Genomic DNA, 17,686 nt, shown 5'->3' with positions numbered 1-17,686 from the left:
CACCTGCATCTTGAAAACTTTAAAATGTGGCGGGGGGAAGTTTTAAAGGGATATTGTGTGTTTGGCTTTTTTCCTTCTATTTTGAAGACACCAGTGAAGAAACCAGGTGATGGAAGAAAAGTAACCTTCTTTGAGCCAGGCTCTGAAGAGACTTCAACTAGTAAGTACCCTTACTGAAGGAAGCATGGCCCTGTTGGGGGGTGTGTGTATGTAAGATATGTTTCTCAGTCCCTTCAATAGTGTCATTTAACACACTGTAATGAGCAGAGGTGTGCAGCTGCTGGCTTGCAAACTAAATCTACCCCTTGGGAAGGTTTTGTTCAGATCCTGAAGAGCTTATTCCTCCCAAATCATACAGTATTCTGCTTGCTTGGCCATCTGCTCAGTGAAGGGAGTAGATGGCTGAGCTAAAAGCATGTGTGTGCTAATGGGTCAGTCGAGCAGTTAGTGGAGGTGCAGCTGCTGCTACCTGTGTGGTGTCTGGGCTTGTCTTACTTCAATCTGAGGGATCTTGGGACAGGCTTTAATCTGTGTCTAGGGCTTTCTAGGACAAGAATGAATGTTAGGACTGAGCTTGGTTCTGATCCAGGGACCAGGCTCCTTCAACCAACAGCAGGAGTGAAGTGGGGGCAATTTCTGTGGGGGAAAAGGTCGGGGGAGGAGGAGAGATCAGCCTCTTTGGCTCAGCAGAACATTTCTCTGGTATAAGGTCCAAATGAGGATGGCAGCAGATTCCCTGGGAAGAGGGTTGGGGTTTCTGCCACCTGGAGACAGCCTTCTAGATTTGGAAGAATGGTCGCAGGTTGGAAGATTGCCCCAGAAATGTTGCTTTAAGCCTGAGGCAGAGTAGCAAGGGGTGGTGCTGAATTTGTTGAGGCAGAGTTAGCTGTGTTAAGTTTGGCTGTATCACCTTGCAGATGTTGAGGGAATAACTGCAGTATGTTGAATACTGTTCCTGGGATGAAGATGAGAAAGGGTGTCAATACTAACTGAAATTGGTCTTCCTAAAGCAGAGTTGGAGAAAGAAGGAATGGCCCTGTAGTGCAGAACAACCTCTTTGTCTGTGCTTGATCTCTAATGTCTGAGAGCAAGGAACTGTGCCTGCATTTATTTCAGACAGTTGATGATTATAGTGGTCAGATCCACAGGTGACTGGCTGGAACAAAAAAAATCCCAACCAAACCTGGCCACCAAGTATACAGGCATTGGCTTTCTCTAATGTAAACTGTTGGGAGGAGTCATTATGGAAAGTTTGTCTATCACAACATATTTCTGTGCTGGATAGTATGTTTCAGGTGATTTATGTGTTTAAGTATCATTTTGTTGTTTAAATTATAAATAGTTGGGATTGACTTGGACTTCAGTAACATTTTACTGCATCCATAAGATCTTAGGTAAACTTCTTGATTTCTTATTCAAACTTTGCTATCCCTGCTTTCTTCCATCTACAAATTTTGACTTAAATCCTTTAGACTTGAAACAGCTCAGTCCTGCTGAACTTCATTTATCTATTCTGCTATAATACTGACTCCTCAGTTTATTTCAGTGGCACTGTCTTCCCTACCTTTCTTGAGCACACCTCTAATTTTTCTCCACATTTCTGTGTATGTGAGTTCCCCATAAAAAGCTGTTCTTATCCCTCTTAAATCTAACTTATGCCATAATGCCAATGAATTGCTTTCACTTCACTGTGGTTGGATATGTGCAGTAAATAGTCATTCTTGCTTCTTCATACTGTGCTAACATTACATTTAACCTTACCTACCTGTTTATGTTTTCACAACATATAGTTTAAACTTTGTGGACTATCTGTCACTATCTTTACAACAGTGAACAGTGGCTCTGGCCACTGGTTCAATATGGTTTCATTATTTGCTCCTATCGTTTCATTATTTCAATATGGTTTCATTATTTGCTCCTACGGCTTAAATGATGAAATAGAAATTTCTGAAACCAAAAGTTATATCTCAAATGTGGTTGCAACTGAGGTGTCTGTAAGTTTGACTAACCTGGAGAAACTGCTTCCAGAGGTAAAGGTGCTCCTTTTGGCAGAAGCAGGTGTTGCACTGAGTAATTTATTCAGTTGGCAAACTCTGTCTTGATGATGCTGAATCTCTGACCCAGCAAAGGTGAATCAAGCTTGCTAAGTTTGTTAGTGTTTGAAAAGTAATTTGAAACTTTTTTTTTTCCAAAAGTGGCTTTTGATGCCTATATATGCCTTCACGTGCCAGCAGAAGGCCTCATAGAAATAGCTAGCATTTGTTTAGTATGTACCTCTCTCTTCTCAGGTAATAAAGAAGATGAATTTAGGATGCCTTATCTCAGCCATCAGCAGCTTCCTGCTGGAATTCTTCCCATGGTCCCTGAGGTTGCACAAGCTGTAGGAGCCAACCAAGGACACCACACCAAAGAGTTCAATAGGGCAGCCCCAAATCCTGCCAAGGCTACAGTAACAGCAATGATTGCTAGAGAGCTATTGTATGGTGGTACTTCTCCTACTGCTGAGACCATATTAAAGAATAACAACTCATCAGGCCACGTACCCCATGGACCACTTACTAGGCCCTCTGAGCAGCTGGACTATCTTTCCAATGTTCAAGGAATCCAGGTAAATGTTCAGCTTTGCAAGATTTCTTCCAAAGCTATCCAAACTGGTCTAACCTGTTGTTCTAAAGCTTTTTAGTTCTGCTGGTGACCGATGTATTTATTCTGAGGCTGCTTGTTAAGCTGAAATTCATGTAAATGTTTACTTCACCTATGAAATGTACTGAATTTTAGGGCTTTTTTATTTAGTTTTCAAATGTACATTTCTGTACTGCATCCTCAGCCTTAATTCAGTGCTGCTCTGAAGTCTTGGAAGAATAAAATTGAAAGTAGCATTTTCTGAAAATTGTCACGGTGTAGGAACATAGTATGAACTTGAACTTGGCTGATCTGAAATCAGTTTTTTTAATGATGTTTCATACATTAACATTTGCTTTAAGCTGTACATTTTCTTGTGTTTGGTCCCTTTAATCAGAATTGCATGTAAGTTCCTATATTAATATGTTAAAGGAGCTCAGTGGATTAAAAAGTATAATAGGGAAAATTTTAAATGCAGATAGCTATGATCAGAATAAAGGTCCCAGCAACAATTCTTATTAAGTAGCCACTTTTATTCAAGAAGGCTTGCAGAGCTCTCATGATTACTTAAAAAACATTGCAAGTGAAGTCAAACTTCAAAGTAAATGGTTCTACTGGCTGACAATGATTAAAAGTAAGGTTCAGCTTCATACGTGGGCAAATAATCTATAGCAATTGTGATATATTTCCTGTACTTGGTTAACTGGAAAGAACTAAATCCTTCTTTTTTCTTCAGGTTGAATATAAAGACTTTCCAAAAAATAACAAGAACGAGTTTGTATCTCTTATAAACTGTTCCTCTCAGCCACCGCTGATCAGCCATGGAATTGGAAAGGATGTAGAATCTTGCCACGATATGGTATGATGAATATTGCTGAAATGCTTTCTCTTTGGCCTTCAGGGAACTAAGGGATGCAGCGGATAGACCAAGGTTTCATATTACTGCTGGATAGCAATGAATTAAATGCTATACAATTCCCTCTTTTTTTTTTTTTTAATATTTCACAGGTTGCTGAAATAATTGCTTAAATAATACCAGAATCTAATCTAGATAACCTTTAAAATGCTTAATATATGCCTACAATTTTGGTCTACAAAACCCACATTTTCTTTATCTTAATATTATTTGCATGAGCACATATTAAAGAAAAACATATGAAAAGGAACAGAAGAGCATATCAGCTTATTTTCTGTAACAGAATGGGCTGATATTTCCTCATTATGAGAACTGTAATACTTGGGTTGACGTTACCAGACTTTCTGCTGGAACGGAATCCAAAATGGAAGAAATGCAATTCACCATTAGATAGCAGGAGACACTCTAAATCTGTTAAGCTCCCTTTAAAAATAACATCTTTTATTAACAGTAGCTGAAATATTTCTTTGTGGAAGAATGAGTCTTCTGGACTGTAAACTGTAAGGGACTTTGTCTATAAAAGACATTACATATTGCTAACAATAGGTATACAGTCTGCTATAATTTGAGAAGAGTTTTGATCTTCTGGTATCCAGTGGTGACCTGAGTACTGACTGCAGACTAAAGTAATAGTTTGCAATATGTAAATACACTTAGGAAAACCTGATTTTACTGATTTTTATACTAAAATTTTTGCAGTAATTTTTTAATAGCTGTAATTTGATACAGATTTCTTTGATCTTTGTTGCTTAATTTTGACATTTCTCTACATCCTGCTGTAAAGAGCTCCTGTAAGACTAAGCACACAAGTCAGTGCAGTAGGTAGAAGGGAAAAAGACAGCCAGTTCAGAGCTTAAACATTGTGACTGGGCCAATGTGAGAACCTTCCTCTGTTCAGATATTCAGCTTTCACTAATGCATGTGTCATAACTAATCAGGGATATTCTGAAAAGGTGCACCTGAAATTGATCTGAATAAAGCTAAAAAAAATTGTCAGTTCTCAAAGGAGGTGACTTACTTTTGCATTAGCCATGTCACATTGACTCTTCTTTTAAACAGTCACACATGGCCTATCTGTGTTGTATTTTTTTATTCTTGTGCAGCTTGTTTTCATTTTCTGCAAAGGACTTTTTGGTTCTATGTACTTTAATATCCTTTGTCTTAAGCTCTGTACAGTTGGAGCCATTACTAATTTAATGTCTTTTCCCTTGATATTAATAGTACTGCTGAATTATTTTTCCCCCGTTGTTAAAACAAATGCAATGGGAATCCCCTAGCCATAGCACCATTCTATTTTTTATTGTAGCAAGGTGAAATTCTACACTATTGCATATTTTTCCACCATAATTATTCATCTTAAAAAGTATATTACCAAAATTAGAACATTTACTTTGTTTTAAGTGAGTCCCAGTCCTGCTTTCACTAAATTAATGAAATGGACTCAGATTGAATTGCTGAATGCTCTCTTTTTTCTTTAGGCTGCATTGAATATTTTAAAGTTGCTGTCTGAGTTGGACCAACAAACCACAGAGATGCCAAGAACAGGAAATGGACCAATGTCTGTGTGAGTGTGACCCATTGACTTTCCCTTGCATTAATGGAAACCTCTAACCCTGTGATGTTGTATAAACAAATAAAATGTGAGGGTTTTTTTCTTTGCCAGAAAAGTTAAAATGCCAAGGGCTGTTGGCTTCTTCAGAAGGATGAGAGGGTAGGTTTTATGATCAAGCTTGTAATTTTCATGTGTCAAATGCAAATTACTAAGCAGGAACAAGTGCATAAAACATAAGGGCTGTGATACAGAGCAATTTTGACTGTGATCCCTCTGCTTAAACTATTTTTTTTTGCATATACTTGCAAATAGTGTGACTTTTCAGTGTGTTTAAGTGTTGTAGCTGCTCCTTTCTCCCTAGAAATCTTCTGTATGTGTTGTGGTTTAACCCCAGCCAGCAACTGAGCACCACGCAGCTGCTCACTCACTCCCCTCCCACCCAGTAGGATGGGGGAGAAAATCGGGAAAAGAAGTAAAACTCGTGGGTTGAGATAAGAACGGTTTAATAGAACAGAGAAGAAGAAACTAATAATGATAACACTAATAAAATTACAACAGTAATAATGAAAGGATTGGAACGTACAAATGATGCACAGTGTAATTGCTCATCACCTGCCAATCGACACCCAGTTAGTCCCCAAGTGGCGATCCCCCTGCTCCCATTCCCCCCAGTTCCTATACTAGATGTGATGTCACATGGTATGGAATACCCCGTTGGCCAGTTTGGGTCAGCTGCCCTGGCTGTGTCCTGTGCCAACTTCTTGTGCCCCTCCAGCTTTCTCACTGGCTGGGCATGAGAAGCTGAAAAATCCTTTACTTTAGACTAAACACTACTTAGCAACAACTGAAAACATCAGTGTGTTATCAACATTCTTCTCATTCTAAACTTAAAACAGCACTGCACCAGCTACTAGGAAGACAATTAACTCTATCCCAGCTGAAACCAGGACACCCAGCCAGCAACTAAGCACCATGCAGCCATTCGCTTGCTTACCCCCCACCCAGTGGGATAGGGGAGAGAATCAGGGGGGGAAGAAAAAAAACAAAACTCGTGGGTTGAGATAAGAACAGTTTAATAGAAAAGAAAGGAAGAAACTAATAATGATAATAGTAACAATAATAAAATGACAATAAAAGAATTGGAACATACAAAACAAGTGATGCACAATGCAATTGCTCACCACTCGCTGACCAATGCCCAGTTAGTTCCTGAGCAGTGATCCAACTCCCCCCAGTTTATATACTGGGCATGACATCACATGGTATGGAATATGCCGTTGGCCAGTTTGGGTCAGCTGCCCTGGCTGTGTCCTGTGCCAACTTCTTGTGCCCCTCCAGTCTTCTTCGTGGCTGGGCATGAGAAGCTGAAAAATCCTTGACTTGGTATAAACATTACTTCGCAACAACTGAAAACATCAGTGTGTTATCAACATTCTTCTCATCTTAAATCCAAAACATAACACTATACCAGCTACTAGGAAGAAAATCAACTCTATTCCAGCCAAAACCAAGACAGTATGTAAAATGTAAACAATGTATAGGTTTCACAGCTTCTTTTCAGCAGAAACATGGAGGGGTTGCAAATTACTCCCTTTGAGCAGGGGAAAAAAAAAAGTTTAGCCTCTCATTTAGATAATAAGCTGTCAGAATGGTAGAATTAACAAAGTGCTATTTGATTAAAAACGGAGGTCAGTTATATGGAAACAAATTGTTATATACACCTCAAATTCTTTGTATCTGATTTAGAAGCATTGTATTTGTGGAAATAGTCTTTTATCTCCTAAGTGACAGGTGTTTTCTCATTTGTAGATGTGTGAAACAAGAAATGGAAAGTGACCCTCTTCTCAAACCGGCTAACTCAAACACTTTGGGACAAACACTGGACAGCACTGCCTAAAAAAGGCTTTTGACTGGACCCAAACCTGAAAGCACCAGAGAAAATCAAATGCTTCCTATTAATGTAACCTAACTGTTTTAGAGTGCTACAGTCTTTACAACCTACTGTAGTGTCTAAATCATAACCATTGCTTTTTCTTCAGACAGTGATAAATTTTTAGTTTCATTATGTTGTTTTGATTGAAATGACACTATAAATTTTTCATTTAAAAGTTTCTTAATTGTATCTAGAACAATAGCACAGTTTAGAAACTTTGTCTTCTGAGACTGACATGTTATCTGTGAACTAACTTGGGAAGATCATATCCATGTATGTGGTTATTTTGTTTTTATTGAAATAGCAAAGTTTCACTGGAAACAAATTGTGTGCCCACCATTTTAAAAAGTCCAATATTTTCGCAGACCTAGCTTAATTATCCAACGGTTGAATAAATTAAAACACTTTAGGAATTTTAAACCTTGTTTGATCATTTTTGGTTAATTTCTAGTTTTCTTGAGTGGGGGGTAGGGGAACTTGAATGCAACATGACTTTAAATGATCTCTGATCTATGTTTTAAGGATTGTGTGTATAGATGGCACACAGCTCACTACATTACAGGATATGATCTCAATGTAGTGCATATAAAACTGCAGATTGATTTTCCTTGAGTGCTTTATACTGTTTAATTACATCTCCATGTAGGGCTGAAAAAAATTACCTATGTTTATATATAAACTGTGTTGCTTTTGATGTTGTGTTATTGCGCACTGAACTGTGCGCAATAAAGTTTTTTGCATATGGTCCAGGTAAAGCACGATAGCCTTGCAAGTTAAGTACTGCTTCAGTTCATTGTTTACGCTGGAATTTTTTCTCCCCATGGAATGTAAGTAAAACGTAGTGTTTGTCACCAATAAATGGTAATACTAAATTTTTTTGGTTAATTTATTCTTGTATGCCACTACAGGGGCTGCTTTTTTATAGGATTTGTAATGCTTGTGATATAGTACGGGCAGTATTGTAAAGCTATGGAGTAACTGTACAATGGTTATCAATTACATATAAATAACTACTATTTAGTAATGTGGAGGATGTGAAAACCTGGCAAGGTCAAGGAAATTCAAAAGTAATGTGGGTACATTTTGTTATTTGTGCCACAGTGTGTTAGTGCAACTGTATTAATGGGAGCTTAAACTGAAGTTGTGATTATGACAAGAAACCTGGCACAACAGGTTGGTATGATTTCAAAGTTTAAGTCTCTACTTTTAAGTTTCCTTGTTTGCTTGTAATTTGAGTCATAACCTTGCCTTGCACTTAGTAATTTTGGGGGGGTAGTGCTTTTCAAAACAAAACAAAACTTTCCCTCTAGAAACAAAAACTGGCACCGTAGACTGACACATGACAGTGTATTATTTGGATGTGAACTACGTTCAGTGTGTACTTAACTGGTAATCTGTAGCAGCACTTCCTAAACACCTGTTTGCAGTGCGTGTAGTAACTCTTGTCATAGAAAGCAGTTACTGCATATGCTGTGTCTCAAAGCTAAATGTCTCGGCCATTTCATTTGCATTATCAAAAGCAATTGGGCCACATTAACTGCATACCAAATTTTATTGAATCAAGTTGGTTTTGATCATTATAAGTGAAAAACAATTGTAAATTTTGGGGGGGTGCTTTTCATTTGTTTTTTTGGTTTTCTGGTTTTTTGGGGGGTTGTTTTTTTTTTTTTACATTTGTAGAACTAAAATGCTGTACATTTAAAAATTAAAAGAAACTTGCTAGGCTGAGGCTTTGTATTGCAAATTCTTACAACTTAGACACTACTTACCAAAGAATTTATATTGGAAAACAGATACCACATTGATAGCGGTGTAATTGGTGTCCCTACCTTTATCTGCTGCTACTTAGGAGTTTTCTCTCTGGATGGGACTAGAGCCTATTCTTCTGACTATTTTGCAGCATTCATTTGTTGATAATGCCGTGTTTCATATGAACCTGAATTAAGGTGCTTTGTTATAGATACCTCTGTTTTCAATACTCTTAAATGCATCTATCATCTTGGAGGTGCTATGTAAGAGAAGGTTCTTTTGTGAAAGACCTTGTAATCACAGCCTCATGATGGAAGACTTCGGGTCACTATGTGGATTCTAGGTAAGCCAAAGTGAGTTCTAGATAAAAGTGTGTTTTTCCCACAGCACTATAATTGCTGGCTTTTTCTGTTGTCTCCTCTGTGCTTAATGCAGCAAAGGCTAGGAAGAATGATTACATATTATATGTAATCACCTGAAGGCTTTATCTGATGCTTTTGTTCAACAGATACTGAAGTGTTCTACAAAGAATACAAATATGAGAAAACTGAGGTGAAGGTGAAATTCTCTGACTGCAGTAGTCTAGCAGGCTAGTACTGGTATAAAGCATACATTTCTGAGTACTAGCAAAGTGTTGTCTGCAAGACACCTCACCTTTTTGGATTCTTTCTTTGAACTTTTTACTTTTGTTTTTCATCTTACGAAACCTTTTGATGGCAAGTGAATGAGCTGGAGCTTCTGAATATGAGTATCAGTGTACATTAGCTCAGGCTTCATTTCAGTAATGATCCCATTATAGAAAACTGTAAGTATAGGGTCTGTTCCAAAATTACTTTCTCATAGTCAGACCTTAATTGGTTATGGTTGTTCTCCCACAAGCACATTTTACCAAGCCTTTTTCTCCCTATTATCTTATTTGACTTTGCTTAAATTGCCACAAACATTTTAGTAAATGAATGCATTTTTTCCTATGTTTCCAAAAGTATCTGGCAAGATGGCAGTACTAATCTGAGTGTTCCAGGATCTGCTGTACATTTAGTAAATTGTGAAATTTTGCACTCAAAATACTGAGTTCTGTTGAGCTACAGAGAACTTCCCTTTAATCACTTTCAAATGGGAGTAAGGGGAACAAAGTATGTAGTCCCATCTATCAGGCTCATTAACTATTGTGCTAACAACTGAGATAGTGATCTTGGTTCTTTTCAGAATTTACCACATTATTGTCCCAGCCTCTTAAGTTTTATAGCCAGTGTTCTGCAAGTAGGGCTGCCCTTAGGCCGCTGAAGGGCAGAGAAAGGAGGTCATATCCTAAGGGGCTTCCACTCCTGATTTAGTAACTTGTAACTGAGGGCGATTCCCGAGGAGGCAGGTCACTGGGGAACAGCAGCTGTGATGTGCCAGAAGGAGTCATTGAATTTCAGTGCATTTCAGTCTTGTTCATTTGGACCTTTTTTTTTAATGCCTGCCCATCCTGCTTCCAAATGTGGAGCATACAAGCTTAAAGGAAGTAGCTGAAGAGTTTGGAAACCAGATTCTGGAAATAGTTATGTTCATTTTCCAGTCGTTCAGCTTGTAAATAAGATCAGCAGAGACCAGACAGCGTAGGTAATACATTTTCCTTCACCAAAGAAAATGTCCTGTCTGCCTGTACTCGTTCACATGTCTAGACTTTGAGAGACTCCAGTCTTCATGTTATTTTCTGGTATTGGAAAGATAGCACTCAGTACTGTTTTCTCAAATTTCAAAGCCTCAAGCCAACCTCTAAATTCTAGTAGCTTTTGTATTGCTTTCCTTCAAGCCTTTTCTTACTCAAACAAGTATACAGCTACACTTTAAATAGTGACTCTTGTCAAAAGAATGATACTGTGCCAGTGTTGTTTGAAGAGGTGCAGTCAAATGTCTCCTTGCAATGCCCCTGTATAATGTGTAAGAACCTGAAGAGTGGCTTTGTAGATGTGCTGGATCTGAAACCTGACAAATGAAGCTTTTGCCAGTGCTGGTTTACCAAGCTTAAAGGCTGCTGCTCAAGTCTCCTAAGTAACAAGTGAAGTTGGTGTACAAGGAAGGTAGTCCGTGTTCATCCAGGGATTTTGGAATATTATCTCCTTTCTTGAAAGGTCAGTTTGCTATGCTTGAGATAAAAACCGCATCACATAGAAGTTAAAGGGGAATAATGAAAATGGGTCAGGAAATTTTTTTAAAGCAGAATATTTTATTTGTTAGTAGGAAGTCCTGGCTCCCCAAAGGAAGAAACATGACTTTTCATGATCCATCATTCTTGGTTACAGGTTGGAGATTGTAAAGAAAAGAAGGATTTGAGCAAAATTTATTTTTGGGAATGCTGACCTATAGGATAGCTAAAATGTGTCTACAGAATGAGAAGCAACCTGGATTCACTGTGATACCTGTTTGTTCCATAATATTAAAATACATTCCCATAACTTTTTGTTGGGGTTTTTTAGGATATAGACAGGTGATATTTCCTTAGGATAAATCCTATCTGAAATGACTAGCCGAGTCTGGAGTCAGCAGGGTAGTTACTCTTGTTCTCAATTCTCTGGCCAAATTTTAGTAACATACATCAGAGTTAAATGTAGCTGTACTTGGAGTTCCACTGCAATTATTATGTTACCTAAGGATCAAACCAAAATTCTGTTCTAACCCACTGATCAAAGTTAAAAATAGTTTTATTCTGTCCTAACATATAGACACAAATGGTGGAGGGTCCAAAAGTGCCTAACTGCAGGAAGGGATAGGATGTGTGTATAGTGCTTCATTAATCTTCTGTTATAAAGAAACCATGTAATGGCTTACTGCTTTTATTTTGAAAGTCTGCAGATAGAAACCAACAGAAAAAGTGTGAATCAATGTAATATTGTCCTTAAGGGCTTCTATATTTAAGTGATTTTATTTAGACAACTCCTCTGTTTAAGCTCAAAGAAATGCTGCTCCAGGGGTGGTTAGAAATCTGACAATACTCAGCTTCATCTCTGTGGCTGTGACATGCTGTATTGCTTCCCTTTAGCTGCTGATTGGATCCATACACTTAATTAATACTCAGGAGCTTCTGAGCAAGAACCTGAACATCCCATGGAAGGAAGCTGGGGAAAAGAATTAAGTTGTTAGAGCAAATTAAAATCTCTAGGGTATTCATTTAATCTCTGAATTAGAACTAAATAAAAGCATACAGATGGTGAATAATACTTATCCAAGAGTATATTTTATTCTCTGACAAAACATTATTTTGTATAGGGAGTATCCTAATGCAACAAAATTGTATTTGATTAGAAATGAAAAAATTATAGTGCTTTTAAACTTTACTCAGAAGCCCACTTCAAATTTCACAGTATTTTTAACATCCTGCTAATAGATGATGTTTTAGATTTTTAAATGTCCCATGTTAATAATACAGAAAATATTCTTCAGAGTATGCTTTCAGTACTTTCCTCTCCTACCACTCTTTCATTTAGCTTTACTATTTCCAACCAAAAGATAATCTTTTATGTTTAAATGCCTTTTTTTTTTTCTCTCTTCAGAAGGGAGATTAGTGCTCCCAAAGGCGGCAATCCCAACCCTGTGTTAAGGGACAAAACCTCTGATATGTTTCACGTCAAAGTCCAAATGCAAAATCTGTTTGGGGACAACTGGGCATCTCTACAGACACTAATCCCTATTTCCCATTTTTCATGGGTGCAATCTCTCAAATTGCTCTTCTACCATTTTAAAGCCACAAGCGAATACATCACAGTAGGGATATATATTGTGGTCTGATTGCTAAGTATGGCTTTCATTGTTTTCACACAGTAGCTTGGTTTTAACCAAGATGACTATTTAGCTCTTGCCTGGAAAAAACAATTGGGAAAGGAAGGCATCACTGGAAAAATAAATCCATTGGTAGTTTGTTGTAAATAAGATTTGGTATAACTGTCCTACAAACTGCCACTGCATTTGCATAAGAAGTTTGTAAATTTCCTTTAAAGCTTGTTAAGTAGATACAGAGGAGCTTATGTATTAAAATGTTGAGACACCAAGTTATTTTAATTACTAAAGTGGATAAAAACTTGAAGATAATACGCTACTTCAAACTCACAAAGGCTAAATACATTTAAATAATTGTCTCTTCCAAGCATTCTTAGCAATAACTCTGTTGTGCTTTCTCTTGTACTGTACTTCAAAGGTAACTGGTGTTTTAACTTCTTGTATTTCCATGTGCTAAAGGGCTGATGTAGAAATCCAATGCTGATTTTTGTTTAAAAGAAAAAATGTTATTTAAGAGCTTTTACTGTCTAACCCCTCTCCATTCTGCTGGTCCATAATTGTATGCAGGTAGGGAAGATGTACCTAGATTAAACTGATACTTAAACCGGGTCAAATGCAGACCTCTTGTCATTCATCAGTCAGCTGGATATAACTTCAGTGATTTTAACGGGCTTTCGCCACATGCTGAACATGGTGTGGTTTTGTTTAGGCTGGATATTAAAGCTAGTCCCACTTCAAACAAGCACGTGACAAGTGTTCAAACTGTGAATGTGCACAAGCTTGCACATACAGCGTCTGGAAGTGCTTGAGCCCATGGTCCTCTGGAGGGAGGGAGGGAATGAACCCTGTGGTTCACAGACTGATGTTTCCAAATTCCCTGTGAATGCTCCCATTACTCCCCATTTTCTTGTCGGTATTTTTTGTTGGCACTTTCTTCTGGGAAGCTAGTTTAGCCTTTAGCTGTGTGGCATGCTCACCCCTCCCTTCCTGCTAGTGATTTTAATTCATAAAGAGGCTTACTCTCTTACTGGTGTCACACAGCATCAGAAATTGCTGTATCCTTAGTACAAAGCTGTTAACAAGGCAGTTGCTCATCTAACAGGCATTTATTGTTTCCACGTTTTAAATGGTTTATCTGAGCTTGGAAATACTGTTAAAACATTTTGATCAATTTGAAGGCTAAACCTGAACAGATGCATAAAAGCAGCAAAGGACCCAGTCCTGCAAGGTGGAGTGCTCTGGCTCACCCTAAGACTCACTGCAATGGTCATACCCTAAAAATCTGCAGCATCCCTAAGGAAGATTTGTGTTCATCAGAAAATTAATGTTGGCATCTCTCCCTAAGTGTGTTTTGTGTCCCTGGTGATCCATAGCTACCGACCTCTAAACCTGCTGCTGTAAATAGGCCCAAAGTTCCTGCCACAGTCACAGTGTAGCTGTGATCCATTTCTATCGTTTTTGGAAGGAAACCTGTGACAGTCTGTAGGAAAAAAAAAAAAAAAAAAAAGAGAACATCATTTATGTGCAAAAACGCCTATTAAACTTGTAAATCTGAGTACATGTTCCTGCTGAGTCTCTTTTCCTGAAACTCAGCTGGGTCATTCAGTCTTTCTTTGTTTCTAGTTTTAGCTGCAGGCTGGAAAAATTCTGGTTCCACAACTAAACTATGGCAGTTTCTTTCTTACTGCCCTTTAATCCATTCTGTGAATGTTGTGTTTGGCATTTTTCATATTGCAGAAGACGAGTGTGTACGATTTGGCAGATGCTCACAAAGATTCTTTTCAATACCCTGTCAGTGTGCTGTTTTATTTTGATTATCATAGTGCTCCATGGTGAAGTTGCTGACCCAACAGTTCAGAGAGATCTTTTCATGGCTTTCTTGATGCATACCTTTTTTTTTAAATTCTGTTACAAAATTTTATGCTGGAAAATTACAACCTGTATAAGAAATTTCCTGAATATTGGAGGCATCTGATGCTGGGTTTTTAGTTTAGGTTATTATGTCAGGAAGTCAGAGATTACACCCCAATTAAAGTTTAGATTTCTTCATATTCGGTTCTGATTTAAAAAAAAACCCCTGAACATAACAGTGTAGCAGTTAGATGCTGGCATGTAAAATATTTAATCATCCTATGAGGTTAACAAGGTCTTGTTTAGCAATTCAGAAGCATTTCTTCATTCATCAGGTTTCCGCATCCTAGAGAAAAAAATGATTCTGTGGAGCAGTGTTGGCATTTAGAAGAAGCTGAAAATGTGTGCCTTGTGAAGGCTGGCATATAATACAAAAGCATTCTTCAAAAGTTGTGGTACTTTTAAAAAATGCATGTGACTAACTGCCTTTTAACCTTTTACCTTCACTTTGGTCACTCTTGTAAAGTTAGACAGAGTAACTGCTCCTGCATGACTCATACAAGAGCAAACACAAGGACACAAGACTGGAGAGGCCCAGCCCAGCATGCTGTTGCCTGCGGCTGCAGTGAATAACCACCTTGTGCAAGAAAAGTACGTAGCTGTCCTGCGGCCAAAAGTCCTGTTAATCGGCTGTGAAGCACGGCTTTCACATGCTGGCTGCTCTGGCCAGCAATGCTCCATGGAAGAGGTCCCTCTGCAAGCAAATAACAAGAATTGGGAGTTGAGTATGTCCTGACTTCTGCCACCTCTTGAGGAACTTCCAGAGTTCAGTGAGGCTTGCTACGAGTCCTGATTGAGTTGAAGAACTCATCTAGCTGAAGAGATTTTCAACGTGGTTCTGCCAAAGAGAATAAAACCCAGGGAAATCAAATAAATTTGATACTAAGCTCTGCTGCAGCTGTCTAACATCCCAGACCTTCCCATTTTTCCTTCCTTGCCAAGCTAGGCAACACAAATCACATTTACAGTTCCTTTTGCGTTGTACATGTGACATGGGTTTGCAGTGTAACAAGATTAGTTTTCCCTGTAATCCTCTTAAAATGTCCTTCCTTTGATTGTCTTTTCATCTTTTGGTGTTCTGGAACTTGGATTAATGGGATTGAGATTTATTCCACAAGTCCTGTTTGATAAGCTGCTTTCAAGAATTAGTTGCCTACAAACACATTTAATTTGGAAAAAGCATTTTAATGGTAGCTGAATTATGCAGTGTTATGCCAAACATACTATAAGGCCTATATAGGTACTTGCAGTATGTATGTCTGTAGATACTACTAGACAAGGAGGTGAATAAAACAAGACAGGCTTACTCATTTCAGGGTGTCCGAAATCCCTCCTGTGGCCTCTCTAGGCAGATTTGCAGAGCCTTGGCTGTATGTTGGCAAACTAGCTGACAAATCGACCATGTGCCTTTTCTTGTTCTCATCACATTTCAAGCACTATCCTTGAACTACCCCTTCCATTGGTCCCACAGGACCTATTCACCTTGCCATCAGCTTGATCTGGTCCCCTTGTCACTGAATCCCTGTTTAATTAGTAGAAGTCTGATACCAAAGTAACAGCTGGATTGCTGAAGCACTGATGTGCCAAGTCACACAATGCTAACACCTCATACCGTCAGAGTGAGCAAGTGAATGCCTATGCCTGGTGCCTTGGTGTAACCAGTGTGTATTTTACAAACAGAAAAACCCCAAAGAGTGCAGCAATTACACGATTTTGAGCTAGCCTAGCCCAGAGCTGCTTACTGCAGAACACAGGGTTGTTGAACTCCTGTGTTTAGCCCAAAAGACCACCCTGCCTATGTAAAACTGCATATGGCTTTGTGCCTTCCCCTGCCTCTTCCACTCTGACTCTGTTTCAACCCCATCTCTTTAGTTGGTCTTATTCTAGTGACAAAAGTTCCTACCTTCCCCAGGAGGTGCTGGGAGGGGGGGTCATGGCTGCAGAACATTTATTCCTGAATCATACGGTGGTATCCCCTGCTATACCACTGGTGAGGGATGAAATGCTGTGCTTGGCTGACTTCTCTGAATAGATGTACACACTATGTGTGAGTGTAGGGCACTGAAAATACCTTCAATGTGTATTCAAGGATGTCATGTGGCAGATCTCCACTAGATATGGATGACTGGATTCACTCTCCAAGGTGAATTTATAGCTATAAAATCACTGCGGATGGCAGTGCTTGGATTACCAAAACCACTGCACATGGCAGCGCTCAGGTTACAAGGCAGGCTGTTCTCATTCAAGACACATCCTTTGCCCTCTATTCCATTCCTCGTCTTACTCAGTGGCAAACTACTACTTAATGCAACATAATTTGCCTGTCTAGGGCCACCCAATAGTAAAATAACTGCTACTGTGATGTGACGGGTCCCCCAAACTGCGGTAGGCATCCCCCCAGTGACACAAACCTGAGCTGCACCCCAGTCGCCCATCAGCAGGGAGCCTGAGCTGGCACAAATACAGTGGTGTTAAGTGGTCCGTCCTTGAATTAATGGTTTGGGGGCTTCTGCTCTGGATTAAGGTTGGATCACAGGCTTGATGTTGCCACTGCATTTGCACGTGCTTTTGGACAAGTCACTAAACACCTCTGAACCCGTTGGGTTTTTTTTTTCTTTGTAAGAAGAAAACGAAGAGAAAATTAAATTTCCCAAAGCCATACTCGCCGACGCTGGCAAAGCACGGTAGACGTACCGATGCCCCAAACCTGGGGCGCAGGCAGCACTTGCCCAGTTTCAATCTCCGGCCCTGCCCTGCAGCGTGGCATACCGCGTGTACCGACACCCACACCGGGGCCCAGTGCCGCCCCGCGGTGCCGCAGCCCGGCGGCAGGCCTGCAGCCGCCGGCCCACGGCCACGCCGCGGGGCCCACGTCCGAGCGCGGGGACGGGCGAACCGGCTGCACCCCACCCGCCGCGCCCGCCTTCACCCATCTCCTCACATCAAGCCCGGGCAGCCCACCGGCCCTGGGGCGGGCTGCGGGCACTAAACGCGCTCCCCGCCATGAGGTGAACGGGGCCAGCGAGCAGCGGCGCGGCCCAGCGCCCCGTCCTGCCCTCCACCGCGAAATGGCGGCCCCGCTGCCGGGCGCACCTCACGCCACCTCCACCGGCTCCGAGTCCACCGGAGACGCGGAGTGAACGACTCACGCCATCGCCTCCCTTAGGAGCGGGAGCCCCTCCACAGGGGACAGGAGGGGAGGGAAAGGGAGGGCAGGACAAACGACTGCTCCCGCCTGCTGCCC

At 40.0% G+C, this 17,686-nt stretch overlaps 1 protein-coding gene and 1 long non-coding RNA gene across 10 annotated transcripts in view; one reads left to right on the top strand and one right to left on the bottom strand.

The window, feature by feature from the left end:
- The window catches only part of STAU1 (staufen double-stranded RNA binding protein 1), a 34,575-nt gene extending 26,680 nt beyond the window's left edge, over positions 1–7,895 (top strand). For 5 of the 9 annotated variants that reach the window (XM_069805655.1, XM_069805697.1, XM_069805688.1 and 2 more), the window contains 6 exons: positions 88–160; positions 2,289–2,608; positions 3,359–3,481; positions 5,017–5,102; positions 5,202–5,249; positions 6,900–7,895. In XM_069805655.1, the coding sequence (XP_069661756.1) occupies positions 88–160; positions 2,289–2,608; positions 3,359–3,481; positions 5,017–5,102; positions 5,202–5,249; positions 6,900–6,987 (738 nt within the window). In that variant the 3' untranslated portion in view covers positions 6,988–7,895. The remainder of the gene's footprint in view (positions 1–87; positions 161–2,288; positions 2,609–3,358; positions 3,482–5,016; positions 5,103–5,201; positions 5,250–6,899) is intronic. The other 4 variants (XM_069805714.1, XM_069805706.1, XM_069805682.1 and 1 more) reach the window with 1 other exon arrangement.
- A 3,069-nt stretch (positions 7,896–10,964) lies between these two features.
- Positions 10,965–17,661, bottom strand: LOC138689706 (uncharacterized). The gene is made up of 3 exons (XR_011328606.1): positions 17,384–17,661; positions 13,913–14,011; positions 10,965–11,873 (listed from the first exon to the last, which is right to left on the bottom strand). It is a non-coding gene; the product is annotated as an uncharacterized lncRNA (long non-coding RNA).
- Positions 17,662–17,686: the final 25 nt, after the last annotated feature.

This window comes from Haliaeetus albicilla, chromosome 2 (assembly GCF_947461875.1).
Source record: "Haliaeetus albicilla chromosome 2, bHalAlb1.1, whole genome shotgun sequence".
Lineage (NCBI taxonomy): Eukaryota > Metazoa > Chordata > Aves > Accipitriformes > Accipitridae > Haliaeetus > Haliaeetus albicilla.
Note: the sequence above shows the minus strand (reverse complement) of the source record. Positions and strands in the feature narration are given on the sequence as shown.